The 21,603-nt window shown below is 43.2% G+C and overlaps 1 protein-coding gene across 6 annotated transcripts in view; it reads left to right on the top strand.

The window, feature by feature from the left end:
* Positions 1–236: 236 nt before the first annotated feature.
* LOC133123997 (leucine-rich repeat and calponin homology domain-containing protein 1-like) overlaps positions 237–21,603 on the top strand; it is a 67,613-nt gene continuing 46,246 nt past the window's right edge. For all 6 annotated transcript variants that reach the window (XM_061234770.1, XM_061234768.1, XM_061234769.1 and 3 more), the window contains exons 1-2: positions 237–566; positions 20,583–20,727. In XM_061234770.1, the coding sequence (XP_061090754.1) occupies positions 338–566; positions 20,583–20,727 (374 nt within the window). In that variant the 5' untranslated portion in view covers positions 237–337. The remainder of the gene's footprint in view (positions 567–20,582; positions 20,728–21,603) is intronic.

The raw sequence follows: 21,603 nt of genomic DNA, 5'->3' as shown, positions 1-21,603 counted from the left end.
TCATGAAAGGAACAAATAAAAATGAAATGAAATGAAATGAAATTTGGTTAAGAAATGACAATATCTTTTTAAAAAGAGTTTGCGATGACCCATATCGTGGGACAGACAATTGGGTCTACAACTCCGAATGTGACCAATAGGGGTCAGGAAATGCCCGCATTTACAGCTAGTTACATTGGCCGAGGTTCAATGTTGTACAGTAGCCTAGTAGCGCAGTCGCAGTCCTTGGGCAAGTCACTCGAAGAGAGGAAATTCGCGCACCGTTGGAGTCACCCTTGGATTTTTCTTGTGGATACAAAATTATAACGCCGTATAAAAGTATAAACAAGGAATAAACATGGCGACGCTGGGGCAGGACTCTCGTCCCCATTCCCAGCTCGCCCCTGGTTCGGTCCAAACTAACATCAGCAGTTTGGGCTCCCACAACAATATGCCCCTGAACCGGGGTCTTGAACGCGCTTTGGAAGAAGCGGTGAACTCCGGGATTTTAAACCTCAGCGCTAGGAAATTAAAAGATTTTCCAATAACTGCTTCGAAGCACGATTTGTCGGATACAGTAGATGCAGGTAAAAGACTGGTTACATTTCAACTGGCTATCTGTAACAGCTTTAGGTTTTTAATTCTGCAGTTTTCCTCACCCAGTTTTTGAGTGGGTGTTTAAAACAGCTGACTATGTTAAATGGTTATTTTTCATTTTTGTGTATTGTTGTTGATTCATTTATCGTGCTCGACAAGTATTTTAAGAATTGTATTTCTGTGTGTGATGGTGAACAGCATTTATTTGGTAACACAAAACTAAATGCTGTATTTTGAGACTGATGTGGATGTTGGGATGCCGATGTCCAAAGCCTACTGCTGCGCACCACGGAACTTATTTCTCACGGGGATAGTCAGCGTTTTAACCAGAGTTTTCGGTTGAGGCAAGGAAATATGGAGCATGGACGTAGTGCCCATGCAAATTCTCGTACATTTGATCTTTGGTCAAACATCCTGGGGTTTTGCTGTGCACAACCAGTTTTTGAATGTGTAGAAATTAATTTAGCTTCCTATTTGGCAAAGACATCGGGATGCCCTGGAAATTCCCCAGGAGTTGCCAGAGCAACGGTCCAGGTTTTAATTTCCCAGATAACGAATGAAAAAAATCAGCGACGGCAATCTGTCGAATTACACCATATCATGAACACATTATTGATGCCTACAGGCCACTGTAACGTCTAATCAGCTACTATTTTGCTGTAGCTAGGTTAAAGAACTCCCGCAGTAATCCGGTGAACATGGGGAACAAGGTATTTTCAATGGAGATGAGGTGACATGTAGGCTAAGCCACCGTAATAAAATAAAACTTTGACCTGTAACTGTAGTCCACAGGGCTAGGCAATTTATTATGACGTTGTCCCCACCCCCGTTTCCTTGTTTCAGTCTTGGGTTGTCAAACCTAATGATAAGAATGATAATGACGCAGTTGTTGCTTTAAAGTAATCTAGGCCAAGTTATGGACCCCTCCTCGATAATTCCATAGCATCTGTGCATCCTACACATACCAGGTGACAATGAAGAGCCAAACACTATCTCTCTAGTCAATTTAAGTTATAAGAGACACACAACACATGTCCCTAAAAAAACAATCACAAACTTTGACAATTGTATTAAATTCCAATTTTGACACTTCATTTTGTTCTTTTATTTAGTTGAAGTTCAAAATACATCGCTGTCATGAGACCACTTTCTGTCCACAGTGCTGCTTTAAATTGGCAGTAAACTCAGTTATTGGTTTCATAGTCTTACAGTACCATATGTGCCTGAACCAGGTAGGCATTCTGAATCTAACTTTTGCTAACCTAACTTTTGCTAAAGACTTTCCTGTTGCTTACAAAATTATGATCTTCTATAGGTGGGACACCTATTGGAACTGGCTATTCAAGCCAACTCAACACCTATAATTGAACATATAATAATATTTGCTAGAACCAAACCACTGTATTGTTTGGTTCAGCATCTGCCGTCACACTGTTTCCATGCCCCCATAAGTGCCATGCTGGTTATCGTTTTAAGAACAGACTTACACTGAATCTCCACAGTGGGTCTGCATGGTGACAAATCCTTAAAGCCCTCTCTACCCGGTGAGTGCTAACAGGCCTGAGATTACTTTGATCGCATTGTACAAGTCCTATAGAGCTGAAACTATGTTGCTGCATGAAATTGTCACACAGCAAGTGACTTGGTTACTGCCATTTCTTCTTCCTTTATAACTTTGATGCTGAGCTAAATGTGACCAGGTGCTGCACTTTATATCATAGAATATTAACGAAGATTAACATGCTAGCATCAGGTAGAAAACTGACATACCCCTAAAATTGAAAACAGGTATTAAAAAGCCAAGCTAGAAGGAAAATATTTTCTTTTATTCAAGCATTCAGTACTGATGAAGGTGTTTTGACCAAAATGTTTGCAGATTAAATATTCTTTTGTTATTTATTGCACCGGGGTACTTATTTGCACCAGAATGCTTGAATAAAAGAAAAGGTTTTCTTGTTAGCTCAGCTTTTTAAAACCTCTTCAGTGGACTATTCCTGAATTTGTAATGGTTTGCAAGTTTTCTACCTGATGCATTGCAACAAATATAAATTCCCACCATAATTTGTAATGTCCAATTATCTGAACCTGTAGCTATATCCAACTCGGGAGGGTACTGATGCCCATGGCTCTCCTCTGAAACATGTGTTGTCACTATTACTTGTTGTCACACTGCAGACTACACTTAGAGTAGAGTTGGAGGAAGACCTGTCATATGTGGCTTTGATATGCAGCCCACGGGCGCCCCATCGACCAGTGAGGGTTGCTAGAGAGTAATGAAATAAGTCAACCCTTAATCGACTGAGCCCTCCCATACCCTTAGTGACAGTTGGCACTACCATGGTCTGGATTCGATCTGAGGCTGTTAGGCAAGAGTGCAGTGCCGTAACCAAATGAGCCATCCATCAGCTTAATTCCATTCTTATTTTTCACAAAGGCATCCCTGCTGAAAGGTGATTGACCAGTTTGACCTGCTCTATATTCAACATGGTTAGACCAGCTCAAGCTATGTTTTGAAACTGGTAGCTGGTATTTCAAGCGGGTCATAGCTGGATTTTGACTGGGACACGCAAGGTCAGTGGTTTGATCCCCGGTGTAGGCACAATAAGATCTGCACACCCGTTGGGCTCTTGAGCAAGGCCGTTAATTGCTCCAGGGGAGGATTGTCTCTTGCTTAGTCTAATCAACTGTATGTCGCTCTGGATAAGAGTGTCTGCCAAATGCCATTAATGTAATGTAATGTAGATGTCTCCATTGCTGAAAAGCTGTGGGAATGTGTCAGAGGTAGTGATCTTGTGAAGAACATTTGTCTCCATAATCTGTACTCTCCCAATGCACTGGGGCCCATGGTATGGCTCTGGGTGCTTGGCAACACAAGCTGAGATATTTTGTTATTGATGCTTCAGTAACAATTTCAATAACAAATTGGTAATTGTTTCAGACCTGTTATTCTTTTGTTGACCTGTCAGTATTCTAGAAGTGGCTTTACATGGTTGACTGATAACCTGGTTTGTGGGAAGAAAGCTGTACGCGGTTTCATAAACAGCCATGTTGCTCTGTTAAATGCCCAGTTGCATTTCACTGTTGCTATATTCAGCAAGGCCATTGACTGAAACATACAAGGAGAAGGCTGTGAACCGATGTCCCTCTGTTGAGCCCTTAAAAATATCTTTAGCAGCCTCAGCAGCTGAGGGGGTTTCCAATAGGGGCAGGACAGGCTGTGGGATCTGATAGTTTTGTCACAGTCTGGGTGAGCTTAGGTATCTCCATGTGCGTGTATTTGTTGATAACCCACACTCTAAATTCCAGTTGTTAGGTCCAGTCCGTGTGTGAGTGGGTTTTTTCCCAAAGCCCTCTGGAACCTTTAGATTCACAATAACCTTTGTTTGCACTGAGGAAGCCTAACCAATGTGAGGTTACTTGGTGTACCCCATCCCAAACCAGCCTCTAAGGATTTACCCTCATATAGCCATCCTGTACATTGCCCTCAACCTGTTCGAAATCCATCATATATCTGTTTTGTAACCAACCTTCATTTACACCATTCAAAGATTCCCTTTCCAAAGATCTCTGGATTAACTGTGTTTTAAAAATAAGTGTTCGATCTATGCTGATAGAGATTACTTGCTTTTTTCTTTTTCTTAAAAAGTGCTGCATTTCTATTATTTATTTTCTCTATCATACAGTTTGTTAGCCGTTATCTTTATACCTCAAGGAGTTCAGATCAGTGAGTTATCAAGGGGTCGAAAGAAATCTCTGCAGTTTTTCTCACAGGGCTGTTTTTTATTGATTAACCATGAAATATGTCCATTGTGAAGCCCTTTGTAGCAGTCTGATTGATTGTAAACAACATAAAGACTGATTGATTGTCTTAGACAGTGAAGAGAGAGGAGCTACAGTGATGGAGCTGAATAAAGATTCAAGGTGCTGCAGATTTTGTAGTCCACATAGCTAAAAAACTACCAGCATTTTATTTCCAAAAATCCCACAGTAAGAATGTTTGCTCATTTCTGCTAATTCATGACTGAGAAATACAGTGCAGTCCTTAAGTATTTTGACAGTGTTAGGCCTACAAGTTCTGTTCCTTTGGGTCTGTTCTCCAGCACATTGGATTTGAAATCAAACAATGAGTGTGAGGTGCAGAGACTCGCCTACATTTGAGGGTATTTACGACCATATCAGTTGATCCATGTAGGAATTACAACTCTTTTAAACAAAGTTGCCCCATTTTAGGGGACCAAGAGTAATCGGACATTTGACTTCTCAGCTGTTTTGGATTTGTCAGGTATATTCAGTTGCTTGCGTAGTGCAGGTAAAAGAAAGCTTTTTCGTATCTAGTCTTCATTGTAGGCTTTTGATTTTCGAGTCGGTTTTTGGTACTTGCCAACATGAGGTCCAGACTTGTACCAATGGAAGCCATTATCAGGCTGAGAAATAAGAAAAAAACAGCCAGAGACATAGGCCAAACAATAGGCTAACCAAAACAAACTGTTTGGAAAACAGAAACAAAAAGCAAAAAGCATTTGTGTGTTGAGGGTTTGAGGTGGAGAATGGTAGCCCTGGATTACCTTCCAGGATTAGGCAGCACAGAAAAGCCAAGAGCAGCATGACATAATTACCACCAACCTTAAAAGTGTTGACATCCAACCACACCCCCATGTCCATCTATCACCTGGGGTCACAACCCGGCCACAGATGCGTGGTAGGAGCGGGTGGTATGTAAGGGGCTTGGGCAGGGCTTGAGCCGTTTCCTGACTTTCACTTCCTACCGCTGTGTTCTTCCCATCCTCCCAGCATGCACTGCTCTATGCCTCTTCTTGGGCTGATCGCCAGGCTACTCTCCCTTAAACTGTGCCTTTCTCTCCCACTCAACTCTCTCTCCCTCCCAACATACATTCCAGCATGTATTTCAGCAAGTGTCCCATCATGCATTTCAACATGCTTCCCTGTCAGGCAGCTTAGAAGCACAGACTTATCTTAGAGGGGACCAAGCAGGATATACATTTTCTAAATAGATAGACCTTGAATCCATCTACCTGTGGTACAGGTAGCTCGTAAGTTCAGACATGAATCTGGGATAAAATCATGGAATAAATCAAATGCAAAAGTAAAAACTACATGATACACATTGGAATGTAACCTCATTCACTCAAAGCATTTGTTACATCATCCTCATCTTTTATCAGCAGACCTTCCATTCCCATGGTTACACATGAACATAACCATAGCAACTGTGTGTATGCTGGAAGCTGTGTGTGTTTGGTTTGTGTGTGTGTGTGCCCTTAGTCCCCCCCACCCCACCTCCAGCATGCTCTTGCACTTGGTGTAGGTGGGTAGAATGCCCCCTTCTTTCACTAAACAAGGCACAAATGGCACACACCAGCTGCCACATGTAATCAAATGCATTATACTAGCGCACTGTGTAAATCTGCCTGAATAAGGACATGTGAAAAAAGTCTAATGAACCCTGCAATGAAAGCACTTCAGTGACTCTTTGCCCTCAACTACACTGGAGGGCTCATAACTCTCTTCCCTTGCCATCTATGGGCCTGGCCGAGCCCTGGTTGCCTGGGAAATGGGGGTAAACACTCCCCCGATTGGAGGATAATGACCTCATTCGCCGCTGTTAATGAACTCCCCCTGTGAAGAGTGGGTTACTTGAGAAAAAAGGAGAGTTAACTTCATCATGCCAGATTCTGTTGGGATCAGCTATGACAATGCAGAGGGGAGAAACCTGGAAGGAATTAGAAAATATTTAGCATGAGAGCTGCTGAAGCAAAAACGTTTTAGTGGCAGTGTGTCATTTAAAGTTTAGAAGACCTGCAGTTTTGATCTGCCAGTCCCTCTACATGTTGAACTCTGCCTAGATATAACATCTGTCAGACTGTGTACTACACACTGCTTGAATTTGAACTTCTGTGTTTGTGTGCTTAGGAAGTTATCTTATTATGCATTATTGTGTGATGTATTGTATTTGCTGTCTTCTTAGTCTCACTTAGTCGCACACATATACACACACACACACATACTTGCATACACCCAACCACACGCACACACACACACACTCACACACACACACACACACTCACACTCACACTCACACACACACACAAACACACACACATACTTGCATACACCCAACCACACGCACACACACGCACACACACACACACGCACACACACACACACGCACGCACGCACGCACACACACACACACACACACACACACACACACACACACACACACACACACACACACACACACTGTGCTGCTTCAGTATGTCCATTGCTGTGTTCTGTTCTGTATGGATGTGAATTGAGCCTCTGTACTGGAATCTCGCCTGTCCCTTGAATCTGTTCTCCATCAGTTTGTGCAGTCTGTGGAGCTCCCAGCATGCTTTGGTGTTTGCGTGTTTGTTGACATGGACGTAGTAGAGTTGTGTGCAATTTGGTCCAGGCACCCTTTTGACCATAGCACAACTGTTAAACAGTTTTCTTGTGTGGGAATTTAGCAATGTCCTCTGTCATTCGACATGCTGCTCATGGCCAAAATCTAACCACAATTTTCTTGAATCCTAAATCGGAATTAGCCCAATTGCTCTCATATTGTGGTCTCACTAGAACATCTTCCAGAAATTCTAGAGAGTGCAGAAAAATCTATGTATTTTTCTGTAGATCCTTCCCCGGGCCAATTATGCACCACCTTGCAGGGCTGCCAGCCATGGCACTGTCACGAGTTGATATCTGTCAGGAGGGGAAACGCTGCGCACAGGAGCCGTGTCTCAGAAAGACAAGCCGCCCTGCAGGCTCCACCACCTAATATTACACTGCATCACACTCTGAGCAGCAGTGTAGACCTTTATACTTTAATTACTGACCATTTTTGCCTCTTTTGACTCTCTAGAATTTCTCTCTCCTTTCTTTCTCTCTCTGCATTATTTGCAGGATTACATGGGTGAGGTGGAGGGGGGTCTAAATCCTCATTCAACTGTCCCATTCTGTCCTGTCAATATGTCAAAACGAGAGAGAAAAGACAGATAGTTGGATGCATAGAGACAGAGAGATGGAGGGAGACCGAGAGAGAGAGGGAGAGAAATAGCTGCAGAGAGGCGGAAATATGTCCTAATTAACAGCGTTTGACACAAACACATAAATCGCTGAAGCCCCTGGAGCTGTTGTCTCATTGGCCAGCTGCATTCGATGGTGTTGCCACCCCCCTGCTGATCCATGCTTCACTCCCCAGCTGTGAAATTTGGTCTTTGGAGCTCCCTGATGTATGTTGCTAAGTGATGTCACAACAAGTACAGCAACAGTATAGCACTTCATTTATTTATCTATTTCAATTGAAACAGTTCTGTTTCTGTTGGCATATTAAATCAGTACACAACATTTCCGTACAGCAAATGGATTTATGAAGAAAGGATGTGTATTGCATTTTAATCCATTTGATTTTAGCCTTTGAGCCCAAGGTCAAAAGTGCACCTGGCATAAGGATAAGCTTGTTGACCACTGTTGTTTGCAGTTATTGTTGTTATTTGCACTTTTGTGTTGTTTGTGGTAATGGCAAAGGAAGTCACTTTGGAGAGAGGTTCAAAAACTAAAACAATTGTGTCCAGGTGCTGTGACTCATACACCAACAGCAGAGGACATGGATGAAAATTACCATGAAGTATTAATGTAATGTAATGTATTTGTATCCCATGATATCTCCTGGCATAATCGCCTGCTGTTACCGTGCAGTTATTTCACTTTTGTGCAGTCACCCAGCGCAGCCCAGCCAGTGACAATGGTGCAAATGCATCTCTTCCTGATCATTGGTTAAGGGGGATTGTGAGGGTGATGTTACTGTAAATGTGTGGGCAGAGTTCTGGGCTTGCAGATGCGGAGAGTGCGGAGAGTGCTTTATTGTGTTTCATGCTCCACATATTTGGTTCAAAAGCAAACCCTCCTGTTTGAGGAAGGCCACATGCCTGTTTTTATCTCCTGTATCCTCTCAGTTCTGCATGCAGTGTTCTGGGCTGTTCTTTGTGTTCTGGTTCTGTTCGATCTCACTCAGATAAGAGACCTGACAGATATTTCAAAACGTTCTCTCCTTACTGTTTGGAGTAACACTTGCTGTAGAGGAATAGCCAGAAGTGGGATGTACATATATGAGGGTCCATGTGTATTTGACACCTGCACCCTCACACTATTCAACCACTTCTCTGGGTCTCATAGTTTCTGTTGGGATTGGTTTTAGTCACCTCAGCTTTCTCTCTTTGTTGGTTATGGCTCTGAACGCCACTGGTTTCGACAGGCTTATAGCAAAGAGGTGTAACTTCAGTAAATGCCACCTCTCCTGGTTCTCTGGACTGACCGTCCCTCACTCTGCCGTCCAAGCCCCAGACAGAATGAGTGTTTTGGGAAAGAACAAAAAAGAAGGGAGGGGTGGAAGAGAGACTTGGATGGAGGAAAGAGGCGCGAAGTGAGAAGTGGGGAGAAGTAAAAAGAGATGTGTAAAAAACAAAAGGCTCTGAAGAGAAGAGATGAGGAGATGAGAGAGCGAGAGGAAGGAGAAAAAGGTGGCAGAAGAAGGTAAAAGAAAAAAAGAGAAGCAGAGGAGTGCAGAGAGAAGGGATCGTTGTGCTTGGCAGCTATGCATAGGGATGGTATGTTAGAAATGGGCTGACCTGTCTGAACATGTGCTGAGATCAGCCAGTTTTTCTCAGACCGCTGAAAGCATTTCTTATACAGTGCCGTGAAAAAGTATTTGCCCCATTCCTGATTTCCTCTATTATTGCAAACAGTGTTTGTCACACTGAACAGTTTCAGATCTTTAGACAAAATGTAATAATTAGACAAGGAGTAAACACAAAACATTTCATTTATTTAATGAAAAAAGTTATCAAACATCCAAATCACCCCTGTGAATAAGTAATTTTAATACCACCAGCAATTACAACCAAACACTTCTTATAATTTGATGTCAGTCTTTCACATTGCTGAGGAATTTTAGCCCACTCTTTTCAGAACTGCTGGCAGAACTTATTTTGGACAAATTGGTATGTTTTTAAGCATGTTCACATCAGGTCCTGCATCTTTTGTGTTCAAGTCATTATGGTTCAAGGCGTTTTGTGCGTTTTCGGATTGGAACTGGACTGTTTCCTGGACTATTGACACCAGGCAGGTTGAGTCTATGGATTCATGCTGTCAGTGACAAATTCTGACCCTATCATCTGTATGCCTCAGCAGAAATAGAGATTCATCAGACCAGGCTATGTTTTTCTAGTCTTCAGCTGTCCAGTTTTGGTGAGCCTGTGTCCACTGCAGCCAGAGATTTCTGTTCATGGCTGATAGAAGTGGAACCTGATGTGGTCTTCTGCTGTTGTAGCCCATCCGGCTCAAGATTTGACGTGTTGTGCATTCTCAGATGCTTTTCTGCTCACCTCAGTTGTACAGACTGGTTATCTGTATTACCGTTGCCTTTCTGTTGGCTTGAACCAGTCTGGCCATTCTCTGTTGACCTCGCTCATCAACAACATCCTCAGAGCTGCTGCTCACAGAACTGTTTTTTGTTTTTCGCACCATTCTGAGTTAACACTAGACACTGTTGTGTGTGAAAATCCCAGGAGATAAGCAGTTACAGAAATACTCAGACCAGCCTATCTGCCACAAACAATCAGGCCAAGGTCGAAATCACTCAGATCACTTTTTTCTACATTCTGATGGTTGATGTGAACATTAACTCCTGACCCATATCTGCATGATTTTATGCATTGCACTGCTGCCACATGATTGGCTGATTAGATAATTGCATGAATAAGTAGGTGTACATATAGGTGAGTATATGGATTTCATAAAAGTACATTTTAACAATAAGAAGACACTTTAAACTTTATGCAAATGTGATGTTTTAAAATGTTCAAAATGAATTTGAAAGATCATGATGAGGTACAGGCCAAATTCCTTACCCTTTTATACATAAAAGTGTTGAATTAATTCACCAATTCAAGTATATTTATATGGCTTAACTTGGTTTTATATGAGGACAACAGATGCAGTAATAACATATTTAAAAATTTGAAGTTATTGTTATTAGAGTTTTGTTGCTGATCATTTCTTCAGGACTCAGAAGGTACTTTTTCATGGAATTACCCATATACTGCAGCATTGACTAAAACACATCACAAACCACTTTACTAGTTACCACAAAATCAGATCAGCACAAACCTTTATCATAAGCTATAAAAATCAATACAGACTGGTATAAAAGCACAAACCAGTGTACTCCAAAACTAGTGCAAACCAGGACAAACCAGTATGAATGGCAAAAAATCAGCATAAAGCTGTACGATGGACTTTACTTCAGTACTGGTACAGAAACCGGTTTACCTCTCTGAGCATTTGATGCCCTTATGATATTTGAATATCAAATTAGCTCACACCCTTGCAACACATACTGTGAGCTGCGAGCTATGAACTGTGAGCTGTGAGCTCACATTTGTTCCTGTTTCTCTGCCAACCACACTGCAGACCTGCTGTGCAGATCCTCAGTTCCTCTTGTGATGATTTAACCATCCTGGCTGCTCCCTTCCTGGAGAATTCCCAGCATTCCTCCGGCTCCCTGAGCGCTCTGTGGTGCTCCCGGAGGAAGTCAGGGTGTACTGCACCCAATGCCCCCAAAGGCTCCACCCCGCCACCTCAAGGGTCAGGTCCAGAGAGCATGGATTGTTGTGGGGGGCGTGGGGTTCACTCTGTAGTGTGCTTCCGTGCTTTCTCAGAGTCCCCAAATTGGTTGTGTTGTCGCCAGACAGCTGCTTCATTTATTTTTAATAGGTCAAGGTTATTTTCATGCTTTTGTGAAATAGGTCTGATTAAAACACAGTGTGACAGGTATAGACCTTTTTCTAATTCTATTTCTAGCACGGCATCTCAGCTCAAAATCCAGCACTGTGAACTGTCATGAAAAGAAGAATGTGGGAACACACACACAAACACACACACATTTTGTCCAAGAGCATAGCTGAACTATTACATATTACATATTACATTATATTCATGGTGTATTGTAAATTCATTGAGTCAGTCCAGCATCATTGTCTTTGTAAGGGTGGCTTAACAGCAAAGTTGCCTAATCTGGGAATCAAGCCTTCTCATAAAGGTCCTTCTCCTTGACTGTTACATATGGGTCCTAGAGGATGTAAATATTTGCTTAGTAAAGTCCTGTATAATTATAACTAACCTACGCCCACCAACCCCCATCTGACCAGGACCCATCAATATGGCTGCTCTAAGTGGGCTTTATGGTGGAAATTGAGGTGGAGGCAGCAGGTCTCTTTTTCCTGCATGCAGTGGGACATGGCTGACCCTGGCCTGAGGGAAGGCCTGTGCTAAAGCAGGACTGGTCGTTTGGCTCTAATGGTATGTGCACATTAGCACACTCATAGCTTGCTGTAACGATTTTCAGTGGGGGCTGGGCCCAACTCCACAGCAACACCCCTGCTGAAACAGGCATTAGCGTGCCCTGGTGAGACAATGGAGTTTCTTCCGCCTTGGCGGTAAGGAGGGTACAGTCACTTCTCCCAACCCAGTTGTACACAGAGGGTGGGTTCTGATTAGGGTTTTGTCTATTATGCAATCCAAAACCAGAGACCAGGGAAATGGAGGTGGAATCCAAGTTTCAGGTTGGGAAAATCCAGTCTGCCCTGCAGAAATGACGTGAAATGCATGATGTGAACATACCATAGCGCTGCTGGCTGGAGCCAAGCCGTGAGGCTCAGGGCACGGTTGCGTGTGGTTTACCCACCAGTGGCGTGCTTAGGGTCATGCCGGCCTCAGAAAGTTCCGCTGCACTTCAGAAATATCCAGGGCCTCTTTTGACTTTTTCCTGCATCTTAGTCATTCTCTCCCTCCTTTCTCCAAGTTCTCCAGTGGCTAGCTCGGATGTGTAACCATAATGCCCCGAGGCTGCTTACATTTGCTGGCTGTTTCTTAGGGAAACCATTGTCCCTCATTAGAGGGTTGTATGTAGAGTTTGTGTCACAGTGTACCCTTCCTTCTGAACATACAGTACAGTAGAACTCTTGACTGAAGTGTCTGTGTGTATGCATGTGGATGTGTTTACATGTGTGGGTATCAGGTGTCGGGACCGGAGAACCAGTCGCAACCCAGCAGTAGGCAGAATAAATGTCTTTATTCAATGACAGGCAGGGGTCGAATACTGGCAAACACGTGTAACAAAGTTTAAATCTGATGAGCAAAGCAAATTTGATAACAGGTAATCCAAAACAGAACAGAAGGCAGATCCAAGAAACAGAAGTCAGGGTACAAAAAGGGTGTCAATACATGGAACAGGCAGGCAGAGAAACTCTGGAAAGCATGGTCAAGACACATAAACTAGGCAAACAGACAGGTATAAATACACAGTCAAATTAACTGAGATGATTAACAGGTGCAGGGAGACAGGTAACGAGACACAGATGAAGTAACGACTACGGAAAGCAAACGAGGACAAGAGACATGACAACAAGGCAGGACACAGAAAACGGTTGGACAGGGAGCCCGGAGTGTGACATGTGGCCATGTGGTGTGTGTAGTGTTGATGTCAACAGTCTGAAACACTACCTCTCCACTGTACAGATATTTGCTGAATAATGCTGCTGTTCTTTCCTAGAGCTGTGAGTGGGACTTGCATTAATGTGCGTGTGTGTGTGTGTGTGTGTGTGTGTGGGAGTGTATGAATGTTTCATAACCTCTGTAACTGTGTGTGTGCTAGAGAGTAGGATAGTGAGGTCTTGGGCTAAAATGCTATTTGATAGCCCTGACTTTTAAGTAGGCAGTTTACTCCAAATAACGTGCTTCTTTGTCTTTGTCGCAGATTTTTCTTCATGGAAATTTTTGGCCTGGAATTTTGGCCCTGAAAATCTCTGCGTTCAGCAGCTCTTCATTCAAAAGTAGCCTATTCATTTCAAAAAAGTATTCAGACTCTGACAATGCTACTACGGGACATGAATTGATGAATTGAATGGGAAAATATAGTTGAACGTCAATCATGACCCAACCAGGTATGTGATATTTAGATAGACCAATGTAGACAGGGGGACATCTGCAAACCTGTGGGCTGTTTGCGAACTGTGCTGGGTGCTTGCACACAACGGCTGCGCCTACAAACTCAAAACACCACACCTTTTAGTGTCTTGTTCAAAATAACGTGGTAAATTCTGAGTCGTTTTGTACAGATAGCAAGCCTGTCTGGCTCCACTTCCTTCTCTGTAGTAGAGTAGAATAAGAAGAGTCTATGAAACTGAAACTTTTTGTAAATTGTATCTTATCTGACCTGCTTTATAGTTGTTCTAATGACCTTCCGTAAGCACTTAAGCATTTGTATGTTGCTTTGGATAAAAGCTTCCGCTGAATAAACATAATGTAACGTAATGAAACTGACCTGCTTCAAGTGTAAATAAATGCAATGAGAAGTGTTATGGGGATTTTTATCAGTTTAATTGAAGTGGCCCCCTTTGGTTCAGCGATTGGCTGATGCTGACAGGGCTGGACAGGCCCGATTCCTTGAGAAGGTTGCTCACAGCCACGTGTCTCTTCCAGCAGGATCTCAGGGGTGACACGTGAGTGGGCCGAGTTTCTTTGGACACTATGGGTGACACCGGAAGCTGTGATTAGCCTCTCTGCTCTGTCAGCAGGGGCCTGGGGGTCACGACTGACCCAGAAACCCATCCTGATCACTCTCGTTTCTTACATTCTTATATACTGCCTGAATAGGGAGGACAGTGAGAGAAAGAAAGAGAGGGAAAGAAGGGATGAGATGAGAGAAAATTGAGGGAGAAAAACTGATTATCAGGGAGGAAATAAGGGAGAGAGAAAAAAAGGGACTGAGATGGGGAGATTGTATGGGAGAAAGTGTGAGGGGGGGCACTAGGGTCATGCCTAAGTTAAGTTTGTCTCAGCGCTGTTTATGAAATGGCTTCCTGCCTTTCAAGGAGAGGCTGCACAGAGAAGCACACTGTGTATGTAACAGTGCTAAGTGCAGAACATGGGGGGGGGGGGGGGGGGGGGTTGCAGTTTCACATGTACATATAGCAGCACTATGGCGGGGTTATGGTTTGAACCGGTTTCTTGCCAAAAGCAGAACAAAATGGAGGCATGGGTAAGTGAGTTAGGTAACTGCTGAACATTTCCGGGGATGCAGCTAAGAATGGGACTGGATGGGGAGTATGTGGAGGAGGTAGGTGGAGCCTGCTTAAGGAGTCTAGAAGAGCTGGGTGTGCGAGGTGCTTGTCATATTTGAATTATGGACAGTGCTCAGTTTCTCCTGCATGCTGGGACATGGCCTTCTTCTCTATTTAAAGATGAGAAACCCGGTCACTCACTCCCCAGGCACACGTGAAAAGTGGTAACTATGACCTGCTGAGATGGATAAACAAGAGAGAGAGTGGGGGAGAGGTAGAGATAGACCACCAAGTGTTCCTGTGTACCTAGGGTATCTATGATGGCCCCCACGAGCCAAGCAAATCTTAATCTGGATTTGAGTGATGTCACGGCTAGGTTAATGTTAAGCTCGGCCTCTGTAATGCTTTAACGCTTGTCACAGAGGCGGGGTTTTTTTTTACTAGCGTGCAGCTTGCTGAAGGATTATCGTCAGTCAGGCCATCTGTGATCTTTATGGTGCTTGTTCCCTCTGACTGACTGATGGTGAACCATCCCCCCTCTCATCTGAGTAATGCAGGGTCTTTACCAAGCAGCAGGACTCAGAAAGAGACAATAATTATCAGCATGTACAACATGCTACGAGCTGCTGGGTGGCTCATCCTGTTAAGACACTGGCTTCTAATATGTTGTTGTGCCCCAAAGTCAAATACCAGAGTCAGCTGTGGATGTCAGCCCAGCAGTGCAGTCAATAATGGACTATAGAGGGAGAGTCAGACAGTATTTGTTGCATTGTCCTGACCTCTTTACTTCAGAGCAGAGGTGAGTAACTTTGGTCATGTATATACTTCATTCTTCCATCATAAATGTCAGCACAAAGAAATGATTAGACTAATTAAATAACTGAGAGCACAAAATGGATTGGCCCTTGTACTCCGGTGTGGGCGATCATGTGGCTCTTGTGGGCGATCAGGTGCTTAGCACCTGCAGCTATTGCATCATGTGATGAATCTGTTCATCCTCACATACAGTGCGGTGAGAAAAAGTATTTTTCCCCTTCCTGATATTTCTTACATTGAATGGTTCCAAATCTTCAGACAAAATGCAATATTAGATAAAAGAAACCTGAGTAGCCTAATACGAAACACATTTTTGTAAATATTTTTTTCATTTAATGAAAAAAGTTAGCAAACACCCATATTACCCATGTGAAAAAGTCATTGCTGCCTTAAACATGATAACTGGTTGCACCACCTTTAGCAGCAATAAATGCAACCAAATGCTTTCTATAATTTCACATCAGTAGGCTAATTTTAGCCCACTTTTCTTTGCAGACCTGCTTTATTGGTAGGTTTTCATGCATTAATTGCTAATTTCAGGTTCTGCCCACAGCATCTCTGTTGGGCTCAAGTCAAGACTTTGACTAGGCCACTCCACAACTTACATTTTTTCATTTTCAGCCATTCTGATCTGGACTCTGATCACGGTCAGATAAACGGACACTCTCTTTAAGAATTTTCTGGTACAGAGTGGAATTTGCGGTTGCTTAAATAATGGCAAGTCCCAATGCAGCAAAGCATCTCCACACCGTCACACAACCACCAGGTTTGATTGTTGGTATGATGTTCTTACTGGGAAATGCTACATTTGCTTTACACCAGACGTAATGACCCGCATCATTCAAAAGGTTCTACTTTTGATTTACTGCTTCTGTCCACAGAACACTATCCCAAAAGGCTTGGGGAATCATCAAGGTGCTTTTTTGCTAATTTGAGCATTGATGTTTCTCTTGGTTAGCAATGGCTTCCAACTTGCTACTCTTCCATGAATTTGTCCAGTCTCTTTTTTATTGCCATGACACTGCCTAGAGAGCCTATTGAGGACCGCTCAGTTATTTGGATATTCTTTTTATATTTTCTCTGACGTCATGGATGAGTTGTTGCTGCACCCCTGGGAAAATTGACCCCTACACCAAGTGTCCTCCATTTGGTGGTAGTGATTTGGTGGAGTCCCAGAGAATTAGATATAGCTTTGTTACCCTTTCCAGACTGATATATTTCAACAACAATAAATATTTTTCTCATCTCTTCTCTTCTGGCATAGTGTGCTTGTAAAAACTTTGCTTCACTCTGATGGTAAGGTTTAATAGGAGTGAACTAAGTAGGGGGCAATTACCTTTTCACATGGACATGGGTGAGTGGCTGCCTGTAGCCTAGTGATTAAGCTACATGACTAGGACCTGCCTGGTGGGACGTTCGATCACCACTGTGGCCACGATGAGTTTTGCACAGCTGTTGGGCCCTTGAGTACAGTCCTTAACCCCACATTGCTCCAGGGGAGATTGTCTCGTGCTTAGTCTGTAAGTCGCTTCAGATAAATGTGTCAGCAAAATAACATGTAATAATGTTTGATGCCCTTTGTCTGATATAAAAGTTTGTCTAAAGATCTGACACCATTCAGTGTGACAAATATGCAAAAATAGAAGAAATCACGAAGGTACTTCTTCACAGCACAGTACATAACAATGAAAGATTATATAAGATTGATACAGTACTTAAAAGCTTCGCTGGGATATCCGCTACCGCTATATCCCAGCTCGGGATGAATATATCTATCTATCTATCTATCTATCTATCTATCTATCTAACCACGCCTGCAGAGGTGCCGTCATGCCATGCTCTGAATGATGGGCCTCTTCAGCACCGTTGTCCTGGGCTGTGATCCATGTCGTCTCTACCCCAGAGGCCCACCAGGTATTGGACATGCAGATAATAAAGCCTCATCGTGACTCCCCCCAGAACTCTCAGCTCTCTGTGGGCCCTGGGCCAGCAGCCTGTGTGTGCAGATCTGCATGGCAGCGCTGCCTTTAGGGCTTGTGTGTTACATCTCATTTAGCAGATGCCTTTATCCAGAGGGAGTTACGATACTAATGCGCAAGAACATAACTGCAATTACCTGAGTTGAGGTAAGTGAAAAAGCAGTCATAACTGCCTGGCTTAAAGCATTTACAGACCAGAGGATATCAGCAGTCTGGCCTCTACAATACCCTGTCCTGCTGTTAAATTTCAGCCATTTTCAGTCTGGGAATATAGTGATGTGGTATTATTGCCTATTATAGGTTGTATTAGAGCATGTAGCTGTGTTGAATAGATTATATGAAAATGTATTAAACATGTTGTAACTATGTTAGACTGTGCTAGACCATGGACTGTGTTTAGCTGTAATGGACTGTGTTTGGTTGTGTTGGGCTATTGAGGCTGTGACTGTTTGGTTGTATTAGTAGTCTGTGCTAGACTGTGTGTGGGTGGTAGCTGTGAATAAGATCTTTCTGCTAGGGGTGAGTGATATGGTATAGCTGCTTTTTGTGGAAATATGAGCCATTTTCAGATACGGAAGCACAACCCATTCCTGGAAACAGCTTCCTGAAACTACCTGATTTGGTGGTTTACCAGCAGAAGTGAAACAAGTGGAATATCCCTTATACTCCCAGAGAGACACTATTAGCTCACTATCCCGACTCGGATCGGAGTCAGGACAGTTGATTGACTGGGACCCAGAAGGTTGCTGGTTCAGACCCCTATGTAACCACAATAGGAACTGTGCAGCTGCGGGCCCTTGAGCAAGGCCCTTAACCCCACAAATGAAATGTAAGTCTCTTTGGATAAAAGCATCAGCTAAATAATGGTAATGTAATGTACATTACGTAAATGTCACCACATGCTCTTATCCAGAGAGACTCTGTAAACCATACAGCAGGTTTCAGTACATCATGCATGTCCCACTGTCACACCTCTGCAGGTTGTAGCTAGAGGCCATTCTATGGGTAGCTATAGCCCTTTGTACTGAAATACAAAAGCACAACGGCCCCACAACGGCAGAATTACTGAGCCTGTTTCATAACTTACTACCACAGGACAGTTGTATATTACTAACAGCATGTAGCCCGGAGGAGTGCATGTCCGTGTGATGTTGGAATAATAGATAATGTCCTGAAAGACGAGACGCCAGAGCTATATTATGCAAAACGCTTCCGAGAACAGGCACCTTACCTCTCGTGCCCACCTGTTTCCTCAAGGCCAAACCGCCACAGAACAAAGTCGCGCCGTTGTTGTGACAGGTAAACAATGCGGCAGTGTCAGGGTATATGACGACGCACTACAGCAGGTTGGAGGATTTCTGCAGCGCTGTATGACTCATTGCAGGAGGAAGCTGCCCTGACATGCGCTAATGACCTTTTTAATAACCCGAGGTGAGCTACGCTATTTGAATAGAGTAAAATTATATTTTGGCATTTGAACAAGACGCATGGTCTGACAGATCAGATTCCGGTCAGTGTTTGCCGGGGTGCAAGCAAAATCAGCTGTCTGGAAATCATGAAGCGAAAGGGATCGTTTGTGTGTGTGCATGCATGTGTGTGCGTGCGTGCGTGCCTGTTATTTATTTTATTTAGCCTACTTTTTTATCAAAGAATTTCCTCCATTGTGGCTGCATGGAATACAGACTTCCTTATTGACATTTTTACTTGAGAAAACTGCAGCTGGGTTCATTAATGGAGCAGAAGAGAACAATAGGATGTCCTGCAGCTGTGTGTGCTGGGCTGTAGCTAATATCCAGGTTTCTGTGTTTTTCTTCTGTGGTGGCACAGGGCAGGAAGCCTTGGAACCCTGCTGGAAACTGTAGAGCCCCAAATGTTTTCTGCATTCTTAGATGCATTGATCATTTATAACAGCTTGTGGGGCCCCTAGTGGCAGATGTGGGTTATTGCAGGTGCCTATTGTTACAGCCTTGAAACTGTTCTGCAGGGCTTTGCAGTGCTTCCATTTTAGGAACACTTGCTCTTGTTGATGTGTGCTACCTGGACAAATAATTTTGGAGCTAACCATTGGGATGTATTAATGTCCTCCTAATTAGGATGCATTAATGTGCATCCAACTCAGGAAAACATGTCATCCCTGGAAAGAATGCTAGCACAGGGTGCTGTTCTGCCTGTATTATGCACTGACAGAGGTGTCTTAGTTGTACAGATGGAAGTCTACTCTTTGATAACACTATATTAAGAAACATGTGTGCTTTTGAGAACAGCTGTAGCTAATAAGTAAGGCTCATGCACTGCTAAGCCAAGGCATAATTTCAGTGTGAGAATGCTGCATTTCAGCAATAATCTTTCTGTTGCTATGAGGACTAAATTGCAGCTAAAATCGTGTGTGTGTTCTTGGTTTCTGCTATTGTATGGTATCCGGGTGCGGATTGTGCCATGGGAGTGTCCTTGCTGTTCAGATAAATTTCAATATTTGCTTAGTGGACTCCCATATGGTAATTTTCATAGTTTAGATTCCATATATTTCCCATTTGTGCTTGATGTGCACTTTATGGTTTTACACAGTTCATGGTTTTAGTGCATTTTGCTCAAGGGTGCGAGAGAAATGTCAGGGGAACTGAGCCTCCATCCTCTGGGCAGCAGACCCCTGCTCATTTGAATCATTTCCATTTGAAACATAAGAAGTTAAAATATTAAATGCACTTGCTATCTTTAAAATGGAAAAATGCTTTATTTAGGATTTAATTTCACCTCTTAATGGGGTTATGTACCTCTCTCCCCTTCTCCTGTTTTATTACACCGATTCTCTCTCTCTCTCATTCTCTCTCTCACCTTTTCAGTTGATGCTTTGATGCCCTAATAAAGAGTTGCAGCCTTGCATGGCAGGCAATCGCCATTGGTGTGTGAGTGTCTGTATGAATGGGTGAATGAGAAGCATCAATTGTTCAGCACTTTGGATAAAGGTGCTATATAAATGCCAACCATTTAAAGAGGTTTGAAAATGTTAAAACAATATTAAAATGTTAAAAACTCCCTCTCTCTCCGTCCCCAGACCTGTCCAGGAACCGGCTGACGGACGTTCCCTCTGAGGTGTGTCACTTCATTGCCCTGGAAGCCCTGAACCTCTATCACAACTGCATCAGAACCATCCCTGACAGCATCATCAACCTCCAGTCGCTCACCTCCTTAGACCTGAGGTATGACACCTTAAGCAGGCACAAGCCTCATTACCTCATGAGACCAGAGCAACCTCAATGAGGTAAATCAATGAATATTTAATATTATATATCTATATTAAGAGGTTTATAATGGTGGACTCATGGGGAGAATGACTTAAAAGTGTTCAGCCAGGCATAGTCAAGATTTCTAGGCCAAGGTACGTCAACAACTACAACAATAACTGGTTTTATGCGAGCCTCCTTTTGTATCCATTTTAGATAGCTTTTGTCCATTACTGCTTTTATAGTTCCATCTTCTGATCCATTCTTTTTGATAAAGGAGTGAAATGAGGAGGCAGCTGAAGGGAGATGTAAACAGGGTTCTGAGAGTAACGTTTGAGTGGATTATAGGCAGGGCTAACACCAAGTTTAGGTTTGAGCGAAGGGTAGGGTTTAAGAGGCTGTCAGTAATTGTGTGTACACTGCTTGTGTCAGGAGGTTGTACCTTGGATAAAATGGCAATGTGGTTAGTGCCACTTTGTGTTCAGCATTGATGCTTTGTTCAGCTGTGATACCAATGAACGCGTGGTACTCGAGGTGCCCAGGGTTCAGATCCGGGATGACAACATTTATAGCCGTTCAATAGGACATTTCCTACGTGGTAGTCGGAAACTGTCGGCTTCTGAGGTGACCTAAATGCAGCACACACTCAGAGTCTCAGGTGTTTGACGTCAGATCAAGCTGGAGTGCTTGTTAAACACGGGCCTGATGGTGAGTGTTTAAAACCATAATACTGCCTCTTCCCCTCCCCTGGAATGGGCAGTATTTCACAGACCTGTATTTGATAGTTGCATGGTATGAATTTCATTTCTAATATGAATGGCTCTCTCACCTGGTTTATATGTCTGCGCCACC

Source organism: Conger conger, chromosome 3 (genome assembly GCF_963514075.1).
Source record: "Conger conger chromosome 3, fConCon1.1, whole genome shotgun sequence".
NCBI classification, from domain to species: Eukaryota; Metazoa; Chordata; class Actinopteri; order Anguilliformes; family Congridae; genus Conger; species Conger conger.
The sequence above is the reverse complement of the archived record's forward strand: the minus strand, read 5'-3'. Positions and strand labels throughout refer to the sequence as shown.